Source organism: Nuphar pumila, chromosome 2 (assembly GCF_984573655.1).
Source record: "Nuphar pumila chromosome 2, dmNupPumi1.hap1.1, whole genome shotgun sequence".
Classification (NCBI taxonomy): Eukaryota; Viridiplantae; Streptophyta; class Magnoliopsida; order Nymphaeales; family Nymphaeaceae; genus Nuphar; species Nuphar pumila.
The window spans coordinates 13804922-13826973 of NC_143250.1; the positions used below are offsets into that span (position 1 = coordinate 13804922).

The following is a 22052-nucleotide window of genomic DNA, read 5'->3' on the forward strand; positions in this document are numbered from 1 at the left end:
AAACTCCATCCATGTTTATGTCCTCCATCCTCGGTCTGAACGGGGCGAGGTGGGGCGGGGCCCCATTTCCCCCGGTCCACTTTCATCCCTAAGGCAGACCCCAACCAGTTATACAACTATACCATTGCGTTTTGAACATGCAACGTCCCAGCACAAGGGACGCTGCAAATTTTAGAAACATACTATAAACGAGATAAGAGTAGACCTTGGCACGGACCAAACTGGCACAGGCCCACCAGAATCTTCATCCCACTGAGATCCGAATTAGGTCCTTGTAAATTTCAAATATAAGATGGGCCCTTTAACAGATTCGGTAGGACCCTGCACAAACCCATCTCAGATCCATCTAGGGTTTGGTTCAGATTTGGGGTGAGAATGGAGGAGATAATGCCAGACCTATAATGGGGATCCAATATATTTTCTCGAATATTCAATGATTTTTTCATGTGATCAAGTATTGCTATATAAAATTCGTATCTGGATTCAACTCTGCCTCTTCGGATCTTATTCAGATACGGTCTGAATCAATAATGATCCAGATCATATCCGATCTGTTTGCTTCCCCAGTTCAGATTTCCAATAAACAGATTATTTTACCAGATTCTGTAGGCAGCCAAATCCACAAGTCTCCAAATCCAATAAACATCTGGAACCAAATTTACATAAACTCATATCCGAAAAGCTAATCGAGTCAGGATCTTGTAAGGACACCCTATGAGTATCCAAAATCCAATAAACAATTATTTAATGCTGTATCAGTCTGTCTAAGATTGACTAACACCCAAATCCAACCCTAGATCCAGAGAAAGTCCAGGCTACAGGTAGGGGTCCAATTGTCCAAACGAGTCATATCTGAACGGACCTCAGATTGGATTTGGACTTGCATGATTAGAACCTTGGGTTTTGGATTTGGATCAGCATTTAATCCATTTATGCTTTTTACATGTAAAACCCCTATTTTTAGCCTTTGTTCATCGGATCCTCTGTGATCATGTCAAATTTAGATTCACATTCAACTTTGCTTCATAAAACCTACTTCAGATCCAAATCAAGAAAATAATTATTGCATATTCAGATCCGGAATCTGGCCTCCTAAAGTGGAGCCATACCCATTACCCAACCTGCTTGCACCACGACAGCCTACAAGAATCCCTGGACCTAGATCCGGATCTGCTGATTAAAAATTGGGATCATATTCGGATCTTCAGCGATCCGGATCATATCCAACCCTTTTGCAGCCCTTGAGAGTTGAGCCTGTATGATTAAGAAATACGAACCCCTGGATATATTGGTTTCGGATCCGGACCTTTCTTATTCCAGGACCAAGTTCTTTTCCGGAAAAACCTGGAAAAATGTGGGATTTGAAAAACCCGTCAACACTTCCTCCGCTTTGCAAGTTTTCTTTCCATCCGCAGACCGAGAGCGCGAGGGAGAAGGTGGCCGCTGGAATGTCACGGTGGGAAACCGATACGTCTCGGGTCGGAATTACCAAGAGGAGAACCGGTTTCCCCGGATCGTCGTCCGAGCCCCCGCCGATTCATGGCGACATCGACCAGCCGCCGAAGCCCCGCCTGATCCTCACCGTCTGCGCGTTTGTCGCCATCATCTTCCTCGTCTCGCTGCAGTTCATGCGGCCCTCTCATTACCGAGATCCCTCCGATCGTCTCCGTCGATGGACTCCGTTTGACGCCGTAAGTCTTAATCTTCTTCTTCTTCTTCCGTTCCGCTTCGTCTGTGTACTCCTTCGATGCCGGAAGTTTTCTTCTTCTTCTTCTTTCGTTTCCTGATAGCATTTAGGGTTCCCTCCTTCTTTTTAACTGTTTAAGAGGTTTTGTATTTGAATTTGATCGTCAGTGATCAGTTGAGTTGTTTTTTTTTTCTTTTATTTTTTGGTGGATCTGTTGTGTTGATTGTGAGCATGAAAAACAGTTTTTTTTTCTCATCAGAATTACGGTTTTCTTTCGATTTTTGATCCGCTGCAGCGTAAATTAGGGTCGGTGGTGCGTGCGTGTTAGATCTAGGGTTTTGCATTCAAGATTGGTAGTGTTTGTGGGGAAATTGGGGTTTCACTTTATGATTGTTATTAAGGCGTCTACAATAAGTAGGGTTATTGTGCTTGCAATAGGTGAAAGAGAGGGGTCTCTGTTCTTCCTGCTAAAGCTAGGGTTTTATATGTTCCTGAGGAAATTAAACTTTCTGCGTTGATAAGTATTAGAAAAAAAGGCTTTTGAACAAGCGATCAGTTGTTTATGATGTGAGAATTGGGGTTTTGTGTAGAGACTAGTAATGTGTTGGTGCTCTCTCTCTCTCTCTCTCTCTCTCTCTCTCCTTAGCTTGGTGCGGAGCACCAACATGTTACTGGTCTCTAAAACCTCCAATTCTCACATCATAAATACAACTGATGGCTTGCTCAAAATCCTATTCCAATATGTATGAATGCAGAAAGCCTAATTTCCATAGGAACATATAAAAACCCCAACTTTAGCACGAAGAACCGAGACCCTCTCTTTGCGAAATAACCCTACTTATTGTAGACGCTCTAATACATAACCTGTGTGTGTGTGTGTGTGTGTGTGTGTGTGTGGTAGACCAATGCATTTAACTATTCACTGTTTGAGATACTGTGATACGAAATGGAATGTTGAGGGCCTATCCTGAATGCTGCATAGATCTGAAGTCGATACCACAGATGAGAACTTTCATCTCAGTAAAAAGAATATATTCGTACAAAATTTGAAAGATAAGGGAGAAAAATTAATGAAGAAAGAGTGTTGGTTGGTGGGGGCTGGGCAGTTTTGTTGTGGAAACTTGGACCGTTAAGATTTTGTAAAAGGGTACGCCAGGATGTAGAAAGAAGAAATGGGGAAGGCTTGGCTTATCTTGCCATGCAATTAATGTGCAGTTTACATGTAGGGAAGTGGGGCTTAATGTGTAGTTACATGAAGTGAAGTGGGGTCTTAATTCCTGGATATAAAAAGAATAAAAAGATAAAAGTGGCAACATTTGATTTGTTGCTTAATATATCTAACGAATCACAGAGAGAGAGAGCTTTTATGCATCCATGTTGAAAAGTGATTAGGCTTGGAGTTAGATTGGGAAAAATGAGAATTGCCACATTATATGTCTTAGGTTTGGACCCAGACCACTTCTTTCATTCCTTTATATGTAATAATAGAGATTACTACTAGGGCGTGTGGATGAAAACATGGGGGTTTTCAACTCGTAGTGTGGGATATGTAGGGTTGGCTAGTGATAACTTTTCCACCTTTTTTGGTAGTCTATTTGTAGTTACACAGTTGATTTTTCTGTAAAATTTGTGTTACTCGAGGGAATTGACTTGAAGACAAACATTTATATGTGCAGCTCCGCAACCCAGTGGATCCTATTTTAAAACAATCAAGTTCTGACTCGTTGCTAGATGTACACATAGTTTCTTGGATGGATTGCTTGGATCTTCGACAACTTGTGGTTCTTATCAATTCCACAGTTTCAAGCTCAAGGTATATGCTTCATTGATGTCTGATAAAAATATTTGACTTCATAATATGATTTTTAGATACAACAAATGGCAATTTCTATGAAATCTGTTTCTGGTTTGAAGCTAATTGTAGATTTTCTAAGCTAATCCAAATATTTGGTTGTGGAGAATAGGATCATACTTGTTATGTTATAAATAAGTGCCTCTTGTGATTCCTCTAGGATAGGTGATAGAATCACTCATTGTGCAAGCGTATGTGCATGGGCAAAAAAATGCACATAGGGACACATGTCAGCATTTTTGTATATTCACATTTATTTGTATGAATTTACTTAATTATGAGCTAAAAATATCAATAGGAATGTCCAAATTTTAGCTATGCTAAACGAGCATGTAGTTATGGGTACAAATGGTGTTGATCTATGTATACCATATCATATGCATTTTAGGAGTGTGTGTTAAACTTACCATAGCATCCATTATTATATATGGCTGTAATGTGAAGGGAGGAAGGTGTTTGATACCAAGGTTGCCAGACTAGGAAGCAGAAGCGGAAGCGGAAGCGAGAAGCAATGCATTTAAAAATGTATAAGAAACAGAAAGCAAGGAATACAAAAAATATATAAGAATTGAATGGGAATCGAAATGGAACGCAAATAAAAACTAAAATAAAAGTGACTATTCTTAAATTTCATGATTTTTTATTGTAAAAATTAAATTTTTAATGAAATTTAAAAATGATAACTGTCAATTTAGAGAAAGCACATGGAAGTGAGTGAGAAGTGTAAGAGAAAATACATAAAAAACATGAAAAGTAGGGTGAGAGTACATATAAGAAGAATAGATGAAGCGTGTGAAAAGCATAAGAGAAGCGTGGAAGAATCGAGATTCTCATCAAGTTTCGGAAGCAAGGAGTATCGGGCTTCTGAAGCGAGCTTCGGAGAAGCGAGTTTCCCACCTATCTAAAAAGCTTCTGGTAACTGGTTGATACATACCAGAAAAATATCAAGTTTTTTTCCTTTTGTGCCCTTGTTTCCTAGTACCAGTGACCTCCATAGGTTTTTGAGTCAAGGAATGAGTTGCAGTGTGCCTAGGTGAGTGACTAGGATTAGAGAAGTCATATGGGCCACTTATGATGATGATGTTTTCACACAATCTGGAAGCATATTATGAGAGACACCAAGGCTGTGAAGTTATCAAGCAAACACACATACACTAAGTGACCAAGGTTCGGCTATGATGGTAATTAAAGACGGGCATTCTTTGTGTGAAGGAGGGATCAACTTATAGAAGAAGACCACATACAGCACTTGAGGCTAGGTTTTAAGGTACATTGAGAGACCATGTGAAGAGGTTAAAGTGCTCATTTGTGCAGCCAGAAAGACTTCTCTTAGGGCATTGTATAGGAGGTATGGTTGACGAATAGGGAAAGAGTAGGAACGAAGATGTTGGTAGTCCTTCAAAAGGAATGACAGATGACCAAGAAGGTTGAATTTTACAGATGACCAAGAAGGCTGAAGTCTTCTGTCAATTAGGGTTCCCTCATTTTAAGAGAAAAAAAGTCAAGAACCAACCATTATAGAAAGAAACCATGTTTTTAAGAATATGCAACACTTGTAGTCCAATCATCAATGAACGCCTGGGTGAGAATCATGTAATGTGAAATCACATAATCAGTTAGAAACTTAGAAGTCTGTCCCAAATTTATTCTATAAATATCTGATAGGGACCAAAAGCAGAAACCCTTTTAGTATTCATTATGGACTTTTGTTGGACCTGTTGGTCCTCTCTTATTTGGATTCTGATCTAAGCGTGATTCAGATCCATTCAGACCTGCTGGATTCAGCCCATTGTCTTTTTCCTAAGTCAACAACCCAATGCTGACTCAGATCGTAACTATACCCGTGTCAATTTGCCAATTTATTTTTATTCAATGAGGACATGATGAGATTCAGGTCCATAAGGGGCCAATCTCAATCAAAACCCGTGAGGGGATGCATGTTGGTGATGTCCTGAACAGATTTCGCCCTATTCTAATCCAAATTTTGGAACCAAGTCAAGTGAGCACCTTCAGAATGAACATAGAATCCTGTAGAATACAGGCTGTTGATGTTGTTTTGATCATCATATATTGTCAGTTTCTGATATTTTGTTTCCATGCCTTGTCTTGTTTTGCCATCTCCAGTTCCAGTGTCCATGCATTTATGACCACCCTTAAAGTATCTGCATACATTACAACTGCTAGTCTCCTCTGCTAGATAAACTTATCTCATTTTCCTTATCATACTAGCTATTTGTACTGATCATCACATAATGCCCACTGTCATTGTGCTAGACATTCCTTTTTTAAGGCTGAGATATAGAATGGTATACTCTTTATTTTCTTATTATACAATTTGTGACCACCATCCTGTATATGCACAAGGAAATATGGGTTTGCCATTCTAAAGAGTATAGGCATTTTGTGATGCATATTTTCTTATTTGACAGATGATGTTATGTAGCTGGACTGATTAGCTTATTTTTTCCTGCCATCCCCTGCATTGTGCCGCTTATAGTTCTTTTTGTCATCTTCTTGGTTTTACTCATTTTTATTCAAATTGTGTTTCAGATTGCCAGATCATCTTTATTTCCATTTCTTCTTACCGGATGAGCAGGAAGAGAAATCATCCTTCTACAAGATGAAACTTTTGTTTCCACATTCAAACGTTGAAATATTTGGGTAATGTATCTATTAAGCAAATAATCTGCATGTCACATTATATTCACACCATTGATGGCTTTTTTCATAAATAGGCAGAAGGAAATCATCAAGAAGTTGGGGACTACTGCATTTGATGCCAAACATGGCTGGCCCTCCCTTCGTGAAATGGCACCTTTTGTCATTCCAAAAGCGTACCCATATCTGAAGAGATTCATATATATTCCAGCAGACATAATTGTCAAGGTCTACTTTCTGCCTCATCATCCAAATTTTATATGCTTTCTTTTTCTCAATCCAGTTGTGGTCTTCTTGAAATTTTCTCGTTGCACTTTAGGTGAGCATGGTAGATATGTGTTGGATATTTCCAATCAAAAGCATTTTGGCTGTCTTTAGAAAACTTACCATGCATCAGCAAAATGAAAATTTTGCTAATACGATCATGGAGAGTATATGAGTTTGATATTGGCACCATATCAAGATAAATCATGTTTTGAAGTTTGTCTTATGATAAAATTTCTTTATTTGTTAACTGTCTATATTACACTTATCAGTTCAAATCATAGTCACAGATATCAGCCATATTTTGAAAATATTGCGATATGATGGAAAAACGGTATTAAAGGTAAAATATCAAAAAATCAGAAATTTATATATATCATGATATTATCATGATATTATCAATTAGTTTTACTTTTTATTTATTTTTTACATTTTAAATATGTTTTTCTTCTTTCTTTTACATATTTTACTTGTTTATTTTATTGTTTATGTAGTTTTTTGTCTAAACAAAAAATTTTCTTACTTATTTTTGTTATTTTTTTATTTAAGTTCCAAGATTTTCCTTATATTTATCACCAAACCGATAATATCGCCAGAAACAGCCTCCCCAAGATATAGCTGATACCGATTTTTGTGACCTATGTAGTCAAAAGCACTAGGTGTTGCCTAGTTGGTAGACCCTTAAAAAGACTAGTCGAGTACTAGGCAGGACTAGTCGGACTAGTTGGTACTTCAATTAAAATATAAAAAGGTACACAAAATATACATAAAAATATGTTTTTTCTTTTACTAATAAGATGTTTTCATTACACAAGTATAAAATTACACATAATTTCACAAAATATATTAATGTACATAACCAAAATATACATATCTATAATTGTAAACATACATATATATATATTTCAATTATTCATAACATATTCAATATAATCAACAAAATATGCTTTAAACCTTTCACAGAAGCACAATAACACATACATATATAAATAACATATTACACAATTCATAATACTAAATAGGCTTTCAGGATTTTATAAAAAAATCATCAGAAATAAACACACACATATATAAAAAACATAATCAATTAAAATTAACTGTGCATGCTTTCAATGTTTCACAGAAAAAATCCCAAAAGCAAAGTAGCACACACACACACACACACACACACACACACACACACATATATATATATATATATATATAAGCATGTTTTCATGATTTCACAAAACAAATCACACACACACACACACGTATATATAATTATATATATACAAAAAAGTAACAATATATATAAGAATAATAAATGGCTAAACTGCCCTTGTGCCTAGGCGGAGGCAGCGTAGTCGCCGACTAGGCGCCTTAGTTGGTGCCTAGTCGGCAAAATTGGTACCTTTTAAGGTACCCACCAAGGAATTGCAAAGCCTAGGCTTTTTACTTATGTCTGACTGAATAGGCAGACTAGTCTGTGCGTAGTCGGGGCTTTTGACTACATGGTTTGTGACTGGTTCAAATTATTATGGTCTTGGGTTTTGATTTCTATATATGGTTCTGTACTACGTAATTATTTCTTGTTTATAGAATTTTTTAACTGAAATTCTTGCTTTTATGTACAGGGCAGCATGGAAGATCTCTTTGGAGTTGACATAACAAAGCATGCTGTTGGTGCTATTGAGGAATGCAGCATTACGTTAAGTAGCCTTGTTAATTTTGACATTCTTGAGGCTATCCAAAGATTAGCCGAAAAGCCTTGGGTGTCTAGGCAGTCTTATGAAAAGAATACTTGTGTACCTGATCTCAATGTGCTTCTAATCAATTCAGATGAGCTGGAAAAGGACATCTTGGATTCCATTTTGTGGTGGGCTAAAGTTTTCAACAGTGAAAAAGCCAGGTTTGTCTTTTTTATTGTGTTTTGAAGCTTAATATATTTAACAGTCCCTTTAGCTCATTATGTATGTAGTGAAAAGCGCTAGGCGGTTCCTAGTCAGCGGACCCCTACAAAGACTAGTCAAGGACTAGGTGGGACTATTCGGACTAGCCTGTACCTCAATTAAAAAATAAATATAAACAAATTTTACATAAAAATATTTTAAATTCTTTTGGTAATAAGATGTTTTCATCAGTCAAGTACACAATTACACATCCTTTTAAAAAATATATATAACTAGAATATATATATATATATATTCATAACATATTTAGTATAATCAACAAAATATGCTTTCAGCCTTTCACAGAAAAAATGATTGTAATACACACATTTTATTCATAGCATAATCAGAATATATATATATATATATATATATATATATATATATATATATATATATATATATATATATATATATCTCCAAAAAACCCATATTTTCTGCCTTTCACAGAAAAAATCACAGAATCACGATAACACATGCATATATAAATAACATATTTCATAATCAGTAATACTAAAAACATGCTTTTAAGCTTTTATAGAAATTTTTCAAAAACTTACACATATATACAAACAAAAATCACACATATATATCTCACTTTCAGCCTTTAACAGAAAAATTCATTACAAACAAGTTAACACACACACATACAACAACAACAACAACAACTACAACAACTACGCCTTCATCCCAAAACAATTGGGGTCGGCGATATGAACCAAAAAAGAAAATCATTTTGGGTCTTCCACATGAATCCTTCTCCTCCAATCATTTCTATCCAATGCCATGTCCTCGGTGAGGTTCAAAGCATTCATATCCTTTCCTATCACCTCCATCCATGTCTTCCTAGGCCTACCCCGACCTCTTTTAACTAATATATTTTCCCATTTCTCCATCCTTCTAACTGGAGCATCATTAGGCCTTCGCCGAATATGTCCAAACCACCATAAACGATTCTCTCTCATCTTATTTTCAATGGGTGCAACGCCTACCTTCTTACGTATCTCCTCGTTCCGAATCTTATCTTTTATTGTATTTCCACACATCCATCTCAGCATACGCATATCAGGTACACTCATTTTTTTAATATGATGTCTCTTGGCAGCCCAACATTCCGTACCATATAGTAAAGCGGGCTTAATAGTCGTCCTATAAAACTTTCCCTTCAACCGCAATGGCATTCTACGATCGCACAATACTCCAGTTGCACTTTTCCATTTCATCCACCCAACCTTTATCCTATGATTTACATCTCCATCAATTTCTCCATACTGTTGAATGATAGATCCCAAATATTTGAAACAATCATCCACCGATATTTCTTGCTCACCAAGCTTCACTACACTCTCATCACTACTTTGTTGCTTACTAAACCGACATTCCATGTATTTTGTCTTACTCTTACTCAACTTAAAACCTCTTGCTTCCAATGTTTGTCTCCATAATTCTAACTTAGCATTAACCCCAACTCTAGACTCATCAATCAAAACAATATCATCAGCAAACAACATACACCACGACACATTTTCTTGAATTGATCTCATAAGTTAACACACACACACACACACATATATATATATATATAACATAATCATTTAGAATTAACTTCCCTCCCTTCGGAGGTTTTTAAAATATATATAATAATGATAAATGACTAAACTGCCCTTTTGCCTACGTGAGCATAGCTTTATCGCTGACTAGGTACTCTAGTCAACAAAATTAGTACCTTTTAAGGTACCCACCTAGGAATTGAAAGCCTAGGCGTTTTACTTACACCTAGGCCAAATAGGCGGACTAGTCGGTGCCTAGTTAGTGTAGGCACTTGACTCTACCATACTCTATAGTAGAAGCCACCCGTTTTCTAACATTTTCATGGTTTTATATGGATCAGCCCTGGATATAATCTACATGGTTTGTTTAGTCAAAAGCATGGTTCTCAGCTGAAGAATCATATTTTGTATTTTAATTTTCTAAATGACTCAATCTAAAGTGTGGTTTCTTAATGAAGGAACAATGCCAAACACATCTGTGGTGATCGGACAAAGCTCATGTGAAAAGTCTTACACACAATCAAGTTTCCAAATAACTTGATATTCGAAACATATGCCAACACAAAATAGCATAAAAAAACTTCACCACAAGAGAGAATAAGTGCTTCGAATGACTGTGCTATTGCAATGAGGGGATAAAATCCTTTCATTAATTCACTATTACAATGGGCTCATTGCCCTTATTTATAATACATTACACTTTGAAAGAGTCGTTGGGCTATTCTCAACAACTCTAATTAGAGCTGTTGGGGATCAGCCCAACGGCTCTTATTGGAGAGACTGTGTACACCGTCGGTGGCTGACCGTTGTACACTGTACATAGTGTACACAGTCAGCTACTGACTTTGTACAAAAATGGAACAAAAAGTGAAAAGGAAAATAAATAAAATGAGAAATTGCAGAAATAAGAAAATAAAAATGATAAAAATATACGTATATACTTTAAATATGTATTTAAATACATATACTTATACATATACATATTTTTGTATTACAAAGAGTATGTATACGTATGTATATATATATTCAAGTATATACATATATGTATTATTTTCTAACAGTTTCCCTCAAACTTATGGTGACATCATTGAAAGTTTGTCAAGTAAAAAGTTGAATCTTGGTGAGCACTGCCTTGGTGAAGAAATCTGTAAGTTGTTATTCTCATGTCACGTAGGGAAGATCAATAGTCTTCTTTAAATATTCTTCACGAAGAAAATGACAATCCATCTCTATATGCTTGGTTCTTTCATGAAACGTATGATTTCGAGCAATGTATATTGAGCTCTTGTTGTCACAATATAATCTTGTAGGATTCTGCAGATGAATCCCCATATCTGAAATTAGTTATTGGAGCCACACGATTTTCATGGTAGTAGTTGTCATTGCTCTATATTCAGCTTCTGGAGATGATAGTGACACCTTTTGTCGTTTCTTGCACCTTCATGAAATCAAAGATTCACCTAGAAACACAAAAAAAAACAGTTTTTCAGTGTCTATTATTTGGATCCCTCCCCAATCAACATCAGAATATGCAATAAGATCTAAGTAGGAAGAAGAGGATAGAAAAACTCCTTTATTTATTGTGCTTCTAATATATTTGATCATTCTCATCATTGCACTCATATGAGCTGATGTTGGAGCATGTTGAAATTGACTGGCTATATGTACAACATGAGCTATGACTGGTCTTGTAATACTCAAATACATAAGAGATCCCACGAGCAGTCTGAAGGGAGTTGAATTGTCTAAAAGAACTCCATCATCGACTCACATCTTCGTTCCAATAGTCTTTAGGGTGTCAACAACTTTATCATCCGATAGTCCTGACCTGTCAATAATATCTGAAGCAAACTTTGTTTGTGACAATATGTACCCTCTGTTAAAGTAGGATACTTCTATACCAAGAAAGTATGTTAGGAACCCAAGATCTATCATTTCAAAAGAAAATTTTAAAAATTGTTTTACTTTCTTGATTCCTTCTTTGTCACTCCCTGTAATCAACATATCATCAACATATAAAAATAAAATTATAATACCTACAGAAGAATTCTTAATAAATAAAGTTGTATCTGTATAGCATGGTTTAAAACCATATCTTGCAATAACATTATTAAAAGTATCAAACCAAGCTTTAGGTGCTTGTTTGAGACCATACAGTGCTTTTTTTAATTTAAGTACTTTACCTGAAGGAATTATCAATCCAGGTGGAACATCCATGTATACTTTCTCATTAAGATTTCCATTCAAAAAAGCATTTTTAACATCAATTTGAAATATAATTCAATTTTTAATAGCTGAAATAGCTACAAGCATTCGAACAGTGGTCATCCTGTCAACAGGAGCAAAAGTTTCTTCGTAATCCACTCCATATTCTTGAGAATATCCTTTGACAACTAGCCTGACTTTATGCCTTTTCAATGATCCATCACTTTTGGTTTTTACTTTAAAAATCCATTTACATCTTATGGTCTTCTTTCCAATGGGTAAATTTAGAATTTTCCAAGTGTTGGCTTCTTTAAGAGCGTCTAATTCTATATGCATAGCTTTTATCCATTCATGTAATTTTTTTGCTTCATTGTAACATGAGGGCTCAAAATATGAATGAATAGCTATAAGACATGCTCTATGTCTAGGAGAGAATGAGTCATAACATACAAATTTATTTGGAATTCTTGAGGTTCGTTCAGATACTTTGATTTATATTTTTATTGGTTGCATTTTGATTTCTTCTAGTGTATACTATTGGTTCAACTGTTGTTATATCTTCAATAGGAGATTCTACATAACTATTTTCATCATTAGACAACAGTTTAAACAAGAAAGAATAATCATAATTTATGTCTTGTGACGTGCTTCGTTCAAATCCACTTTCATTTTCAACAAAATTAACATTTCTTGAGACAAAAAGTTTATCATTTTTGATATCGTAGCATTTAAATCATTTTTGCGTTTCAGAGTAACCAATGAACGCACAGGGGATAGCCTTAGAGAATAGTTTATCTCCTTTATCATTTAAAATATAATATTTACAACCAAAGATTCTCAGTCTTTGATAGTCAGGTTGATATTTGAATAATTTTTCAAAAGGAATCTCATTTGGCAAAGTTTTTGAAGACAAACATCTTGTTTATGAGATATACTGCGGTTAATGCAACTTCAGCCTAAAGTTTTTTAGAAACATTTTTAGCAATAAAAAGGGTTCTTGTAGTTTCCATAATATGTTTGTGTTTTCTTTCTGAAATTCCGTTTTGTTGTGGGGTTCTAGGACATGATTTTTGATGTAAAATTCCTTCATTTTCTAAGAATGATTTAAACTTAAGAAAGTAAATCCAACAATATCTAGTGAAGTCATCGATAAACACAACGTAGTAGGAGAATCTTCCTTTAAAAGCAACAGGAGCAGGACCCCACACATACGAATGAACTAATTCAAAAGGCATTGAAGAGTAAAAAGTTTTTTGACCATAAGGCAAGGCTGTCATTTTATCGAGTAAACATTCTTTACATTCAAAATTATCTTTACAAAGATTCTTGGTAACCGGTACAAAATTTAATTTCCTTATATTTGGATGCCCAAGTCTTTGATGCCAAGTCCGTATATCTTTTGTTTGGGCGGTGTTACAAGATGATTCATTTGGAATACAAAGGAAATCCATATAATAGAGATCTCCTTGCCTAGAACCTTCCTCAATCAATTTTTCGGACTGACGATCCTGCACCCAACATTTACTTGATGAGAAAATGACATCATAACCATGATCCGAGATTTGAGAAACTGAAAGTAGGTTAAGATGAAGTTTTGGTATAAGTCTTATTTTTGGAATGTAAAATTTGTTATGTTTTGACAAATCAATTTTAAAAGTTCCAACACCCTCTATTATCAAGGCAGTGCCATCGGCAATGGAAACAAAAAATGCATTAGAATTAGCTTGATATTTGGATAATATAAACTTATGTGGAGTCATATAAAAAGAAGCTTCTGAATCAAGAAGTCAAGAGCACGTACCAAGAGTAGAAGAGGATGTAATGGCCGCTCCTGAAGTAGATCCTTTGAGTAATGGTTGCAATGCTTCTGTTAGTTGAGATAATGATTTGGTGAGGTCATTGAGATTCAGAGTATTCTTATCTTGTTTTGATGGTGCAACGACAACACGTTTTTCTTGAGGCCTAATATGACTAGGTTCATTATAGTTATGGCAAATGATTTTTTATTCTCCTATATTCTTGCTAAAATGAGGAGGTTTATATGACTTGATATGATTCCCTGGTTTTGATGCGGCAAGTGCACAATCCTCTTCTTGGCCGTTACTAAAAGTAGCAAGCACACTAACATTTTTACTTATATTTAGTCTAGTTTCTTCTCCACTAAGTTTAGTGAAAATCTCATGAATAGGAGGATGAGAGGAAGATGATAGCAAGGAGTCCCTTGTTTGTTCAAACTTGGGTCTCAAACCATAGATAAAAATGAAGAGTTATCTTCTTCAACTTGAACTCTTCGCATTTCTATACACTTACCTTCGCATTTGGGTTCAAATTGGGCAAGTTGGGTCCATATGGAAGATAACTCCATAAAGTAATCTCTGTTAAATTATGTATATATAAATATATATATACATATACTTATATATATAAATATATATATACATATACTTATATATATATACATACGTATATATATAAGTATATATATACATATATGTATATATACATAATATATTTCATTTTCTTTTTCTGTACAACCAAAAACCCGATAGGGGTGTTTTGGTAAATCACCATGTACTTTTTCCTTTTTGTATTTTTTCTTTTCTTTCTTTTACCCCTTTTTCTTTTCCTTTTTTTATTTCTTAGTTTTCCTTTTGAAGGACCATAAGGGGCCCCACCTATCTAGTCGTTGGGGCCCCAACGATCATATTTATGACCGTTGGGGCTCCCAACGACTAGAAAGGAGCCCCCTTTATGGTCTCCCTTTAGCTCTCCTCCTCTATAAATAGAGGAGGCTCACACTTGTAAAGGCATTGGGTTTTCACCCTCTTCTTTCTTTCTTCAATAATATCCAACTTATGACTTTAAGTCATTTTCTCCTCTTGTGAGTTTTTTGTATACATTTTTAGTGTTGTGTTCTTGGCTCTTATAATCAATCTTAAAGAGTGTTCTTGCTTTACTTCATTTCATGGTATCAGAGCCAGGTTGGTGATCGGGCTTCTCTTTGTTTTCTTGGGACGTGTGCCTCTCAAGCTTTTGAAGAAAGAAAGAAGATTCGGTACCTATAAAACGTGATTCTAAAGTTGAGCTTTCTTTTAAGCTCAATGGGTCCAATTATCTTATGTGGGCTTCCGCTATGGAAAATCATCTAAGAGGTAAGAAACTTTGGGGAACTACTCCTGAACCCTCTCTTGTTCTCACTAAAATAAAAAATGAGGTTGAAAAAGCTTTAGATGGCGATGAGCGCATCAAAGCTATCAATGACCATCAATCCAAAGTTGAGGATTGGGAAAGTAATCATGCCAAAATTTTGGCATGGTTTATGAACAATGTGGACCTCAAAAATTGAGCTAATATTGCTAAATTTAGAAGGGCCAATGAGGCATGGTTCTTCCTTAAGGGTATGTATACCCAAAAGGATCTTACTAGACAATTTTTTTGTCAAGAAAAAATCTGTTTCACTAAACAAATGGATATGAGTGTTCGGGACTACTTTAGCTCTTTAACCCCTCTTTGGGATGAACTTGTTCTTCTTGAGCCTAAATGGGTGACTCCGGAAGATATTGAGTTGAGAAGGGAACAAATTGAAAATGAGCATTTTTTCCAATTTCTCCATGGTCTTCAACCGGAATTTGAACAAGTTAGGGCATCCCTTCTCCATAAAAGTAAAGCCCTACCTATTAAAGATGCCCTTGTCGAAATATGCCAAGAAGAAACTCGACTTGGCCTAAGCATTAAGAGTGATGATGTTTTGGCCGTTACTAGGCCCGGATCAAATGTAAAAGCATATAGACCTCCCCACTTTAACAAAAATAATGGGTCTAGAAAGGAAGTGATTTGTCACTATTGTAATGAACCGGGACACATTAGACCGGTTTGTCCTAAGCTTAAGGGAAAAGTGGTCGCGGTTGGAAAAAACTCTCTAAAGAAGGAAGAAGAAAGTGCCAAAGAGGGAGATATCAAAGAAACTCTTAATCATATCTCCGAAATTCTCCAACATCTTCTCAAGACTTCTTCTTCAACATCCGGAGCCGCCATCGCCTATTCTTCATCACCTCCAGGTATGTGGATACTAGACTCCAGTGCTTCTTTTCATATGACATCTCATAAAAACTCTCTTTCTAATGCTTTTTCCGAACCCATATCTTCTTATGTTTCAACGGCCGATGGGACATCTTTAAAAATTGAAAGTATTGGAACACTTGATTTTAAAACTTCTCAAAACTTTTTCGTTCCTAAAGTAAAAATTGTTCCAAAGATTAATCTAAATCTTTTTTCCGTTTCCCAAATCACCGATCATGGATGCCAAGTCTCTTTCTCACCTAAAGATTGCACCGTGCAGGATCTCCAGTCAGGGAAGCTGATTGGGCAAGGCCATAGGAGGGGTGATCTTTATTTTATGGACTTTTTGACTCTACCTCCAAAGTCTTTTTGCAATCTTATAAAGGACAAAAGTATTGGAATTTGGCATGAGAGACTTTGTCATCCAAATTTTGTAAAGATGTCTCTTTTTCCTTTTTTGGACAATACTTGTAAAGACAAACATATGACTTGTAAAGATTGCATTTTTGGGAAATATAAAGCTATTCCATTCCCTCAAAGAAATTATTTCACCACTCGCCCTTTTGAACTTATTCATACCGATGTATGGGGACCTTCCCCTGTTTTATCCAAAGGAGGATTTTCGTACTACGTAGTCTTGATTGATGACTTCACTCGATTTACTTGGATTTACTTTTTAAGTCACAAATCCGAAGTTTTCACCTTCTTTAAAGATTTCCATGCAATGGTCAAAAATCAATTTTTAGGAAATCTATCAATTCTTAGGTCCGATTCGGGAGGTGAATACATGTCAAATGAATTTCAAAGCTATTTAAAAGAAAATGGAATTTGCCATCAACGTTCTTGTCCCAACACTCCGCAACAAAATGGTCTTGCGGAAAGAAAGCATAGACACATAATAGAAACCACAAGAACTTTATTAATTTCAAAAAACATTTGGGCCGAAGCGGTTCTAACCTCAACATACCTTATCAATAGAACCCCTTCATCTTATTTGAAAAATCTCTCCATTTGAAAAACTTTACAATATGTCTCCCGATTATAAAAGACTAAGAATTTTTGGGTGTAAATGCTTTGTTCTAACTCACAAAAATGATAAACTTTCTCCTAGGGCTATTGAATGTATTTTCTTAGGATATGGCGAAAAACAAAAAGGTTATCGATGTTTTGACATACTAAAAAACAAACTTTATATCTCAAAAGATGTCACATTCCTAGAAGAAGAAAATGGTTTTTCGCATAAACCAAATGAAAATATTGATTATTCCTTTTTGTTTGACTTGTTACCTCAAGAAAACATCATAGATGATCATGGTGATCCTAGTGAACCTCTCATAGAAGATCATTTTGAACATCCAAATGATGACCAAAATTTAGAAGAAAATGTATCAAGACAAACACAATTCTACTCTAGAAGGAATGAAAGAAATCCACCTTGTGCCCTTGAAAAATTCTCTCAAAGTGAGTCGATTGAAGAAACCTCTCAAAGAAGATCAAATCGTATCTCTAAAGTACCAAATAGATTTGTATCTTATGATTCTTTTTCTCCAAATTATCGAGCATGTCTACTAGCTCTTCACTATTTTCATGAATCATCTCATTACAATGATGCTAAACAATATGCTCATTGGAATGAAGCCGTGAAACTAGAACTTAATGCACTTAAAAGGGCACAAACTTGGGAAATCATTGATTCACCCAATGACAAGAAACCCATTGGATGTAGATGGGTTTTTAAAGTAAAAACTAAGAGTGATGGTTCATTGGAAAGATATAAGGCTAGGTTAGTGACCAAAGGATATGCCCAAGAGTATGGGGTAGATTATGATGAAACTTTTGCCCCAATTGCTCGAATGACTAGTGTTCGAGCTCTTATTGAAATAGCCTCTATTAAAAAATGGCCAATTTTTCAACTTGATGTCAAAAATGCCTTTTTAAATGAAAATTTAAATGAAGAAGTTTATATGGAACCTCCTCCAGGTATGAATTTAAATGGTAAAATTTTAAAATTAAACAAGGCTTTATATGGACTTAAGCGAGCTCCTAAAGCTTGGTATGACAAGTTTAGTAATGTATTAATCAATTTAGGATTTACTTCCTGCTATACTGACATTGCTCTTTTTGTTAAAATGACAGGTGACTTCATTGTTATTCTTCTGTTATATGTTGATGATATGATCATCACTGGGAGTGACAAAAAGGGGGTAAATGATGTAAAGTCTATGTTAAAAGAAACTTTTGATATGTCTGACCTTGGATACTTGAGATATTTTTTAGGAATTGAAGTAGCTTATTCCGCGCGAGGATACATCCTATCTCAAATGAAATTAGCTGCTGACATTTGTACCAAGTCAGGAATATCTTATGAAAAGAAAGTTGAGACTCCCGAAGTTATCAATGCAAAACTGAGACTTGAGGATGGTGTTCTTCTTGAGGATCCAACCCCCTACCGTCAATTAATTAGATCTCTCACCTATCTATCTATCACCCGTCCAGATATAGCTCATGTGGTTCATGCAGCAAGCCAGTTTCAGCATGCACCTACTTCGGTTCATATGGCAGCCACAATGAGAATTGTGCGATACATCAAAAATACCATCTCCAAGGGACTCTTCTTATCCTCTTCCTCATCTCTTGAGTTAACTGCTTTTACTAATGCTGACTGGGGAGGAAATCCTAATGATCGTGTCTCAACTACTGGTCTTTGCATTTTTTTAGGTGAATCCCTCATTTCGTGGAGATGCAAGAAGTAGCAGAAGGTCTCACTATCATCCACTGAAGCTGAGTATCGGGCCATGACAATGACAACTATGAAAATCGTATGGCTCAGAAGTCTCCTTGGTGACATGGGCGTCCTCATTTCCTCTCCCACCAAGCTCTGCTGTGATAACAAAAGCGCGATATATATTGCAAGCAATCATACTTTTCACGAGCGGACCAAGCATATCGAAATGGATTATCATTATGTTCGAGACGAATATCTCAGAGAAACTATCACATTACCATATGTTACTTCAGAATATCAACTGACTGACTTCTTCACCAAAGCGCTCCCAACTCCATGATTTATGTTTCTTCTTAGCAAACTTTCGGTCTTCTCCCCGTAAAGTTTGAGGGGGCATGTTAAATTATGTATATATAAATATATATATACATATACTTATATATATACATATATATAAGTATATATATACATATATGTATATATACATAATATATTTCATTTTCTTTTTCTGTACAACCAAAAACCCGATAGGGGTGTTTTGGTAAATCACCATGTACTTTTTCCTTTTTGTATTTTTTCTTTTCTTTCTTTTACCCCTTTTTCTTTTTCTTTTTTTATTTCTTAGTTTTCCTTTTGAAGGACCATAAGGGGCCCCACCTATCTAGTCGTTGGGGCCCCAACGATCATATTTATGACCGTTGGGGCTCCCAACGACTAGAAAGGAGCCCCCTTTATGGTCCCCCTTTAGCTCTCCTCCTCTATAAATAGAGGAGGCTCACACTTGTAAAGGCATTGGGTTTTCACCCTCTTCTTTCTTTCTTCAATAATATCCAACTTATGACTTTAAGTCATTTTCTCCTCTTGTGAGTTTTTTGTATACATTTTTAGTGTTGTGTTCTTGGCTCTTGTAATCACTCTTAAAGAGTGTTCTTGCTTTATTGGTGCTTCCGCCCCTCTTCATTTCAATCTCTTATATTTTTATTTCCTTGTTTGATATTTCTGACTTTTTCTTAGAGATAATACTTGTGGGCCATATCTTTTTCGGTAAACATACCTCTAAGATATTCTCATGCTTCATTTGTCTTTTTGTAGCATAATAGGTTTGAGACAATTTTTGTCTCAACTCCACTTAACATCTATGAAAGAATTTTTGCGTTTTTCATTTCTCATTCATCCAATTTCTTGTAATATTCTTTCATGGTTTTGTTTCTTTCGTCAAGACTAATCTCAATCCCATTTTCACCTAATGTAATTTTGAGAGTAGGTTCAAGAATAATATCTCTTACGAATCCCTACAAACCTTGACCCTTGATAAATGTCTCCAAGTGTCCCGCCCAAATGTTATAGTTGCTTCCTTCAAGTTTGAATGACAGAATAAAGTTGGAGTTGCTTGTATTGTGTGGAAAAAATTCACCCATAGTGAATTAGAAAAAAAAAACTAATCACTATCACGAAGGAGAATAAGCACGCTTTTCGAAGCAACCCACCAATGCACGGTTGATCATACACCAAGCTCTGATACCATGTGAAAAGTCTTACACACAATCAAGTTTCCAAATAACTTGATATTCGAAACATATGCCAACACAAAATGGCATAAAAAAAACTTCACACCACAAGAGAGAACAAGTACTTCAAATGCACTGGGTTATTGCAATGAGGGGATAAAACCCTTTCATTAATTCACTATTACAGTGGGCTCATTGCCCTTATTTATAATACATTACACTTTGAAAGAGTTGTTGGGAATCAGCCCAACGACTCTTATTTGAGAGACTGTGTACACAATCTGGCTGTTGTACACTGTACACAATCAACTACTGTGTACAGAAAGGGAACAAAAAGTGAAAAAAATAAAAATAAAATGAGAAATTACAGAAATAAGAAAATAAAAATTACAAGAATATACGTATATACTTTAAATATATATTTATATACATATACTTATACATATAAATATTCTTGTATTGCAAGGAATATGTATATGTATATATATATATATATATATATATATATATATATATATTCAAGTATATACATATATGTATTATTTTCTAACAGCTCACACATATGAGTTTCTACTGCAGAGTACGGTACAACCCAAGCCATCAGTTTACAACTATCTAGCATATTTTCCATCTAGCATATTTTTCACACACACAGACATGCATATATATATATATATATAGATGTATAGATGAAGTAACTACATATTTTCAAAATGCCACTATTAGCAATGTTTTTTCATTTCATTCAGTTGAACACCGCTAGCATTAATATAAAGTGTTTCAAAGGTAGAGACAACAAAGGATGTGTAAAAGGAAAAGGACTCTAGTTGACACTTTGATCATAAGAACTCTCTTTGTGTGTGTGCACACCAAGGTTGCCAGACTAGGAAGCAGAAGCGGGAAACAATACAGGAAGCGAGAAGCGATGCATTTTAAATGTATAAGCGGAAAGCGAGGAATAAAAAAAAGTAAAATAAGAATTGAATGAGAATTGAAATGAAACATAAATAAAAACTAAAATAAAAGTGACTATTCTTAAATTTCATGATTTTGCAGTGTAAAAGTTAAATTTATGACTACCAATTTAGAGAAAGCACGTGGAAGTAAGTGTGAAGCGTGAAAGAAAACACATAAAAAACATGAAAAGTAGATAGAGAACATATAAGAAGAATAGATGAAGTGTGTGGAAAGTATAGGAGAAGCGTGGGAGAATTGAGATTCTCATCAAGTTTCGGAAGCGAGGAGTATTCGGGCTTCCGAAGTGAGCTTCTGGGAAACGAGCTTCCCACTTATCTAAGAAGCTTCTGGTAACTCTGATGCGTACGCCTGTGTATGTGTATGCACACACAAGGAGAGTTCTTATGACTGAAGTGTCAGCTAGGTTCTTCTTTTCACTGGTCTTTTGTTGCCTCTAAATTTCGGCTATCATCTAAGAAATATTTTTTCCATGTGTAATTATTGTAAGATGTATAATTTGGTAAGATCTAATGCATAGCTTAGCTTTATGTCAACCTTTTCATGATAACCAATATATTAGCTTTAGTAAAGAATCTTACTAGGATGCAATATGGTAAGCTTAATCCATACAATTTCTTTTGACATAATAGAATTTT

At 35.4% G+C, this 22052-nt stretch overlaps 1 protein-coding gene across 1 annotated transcript in view; it reads left to right on the top strand.

Annotated features, from left to right (window-relative positions):
• Nucleotides 1-1352: 1352 nt before the first annotated feature.
• The window catches only part of LOC149844817 (putative galacturonosyltransferase 5), a 30615-nt gene continuing 9915 nt past the window's right edge, over nucleotides 1353-22052 (top strand). The window contains exons 1-5 of the mRNA XM_089986345.1: nucleotides 1353-1691; nucleotides 3364-3500; nucleotides 6090-6200; nucleotides 6275-6425; nucleotides 8078-8352. Of these exons, the coding sequence (XP_089842471.1) occupies nucleotides 1353-1691; nucleotides 3364-3500; nucleotides 6090-6200; nucleotides 6275-6425; nucleotides 8078-8352 (1013 nt within the window). The remainder of the gene's footprint in view (nucleotides 1692-3363; nucleotides 3501-6089; nucleotides 6201-6274; nucleotides 6426-8077; nucleotides 8353-22052) is intronic.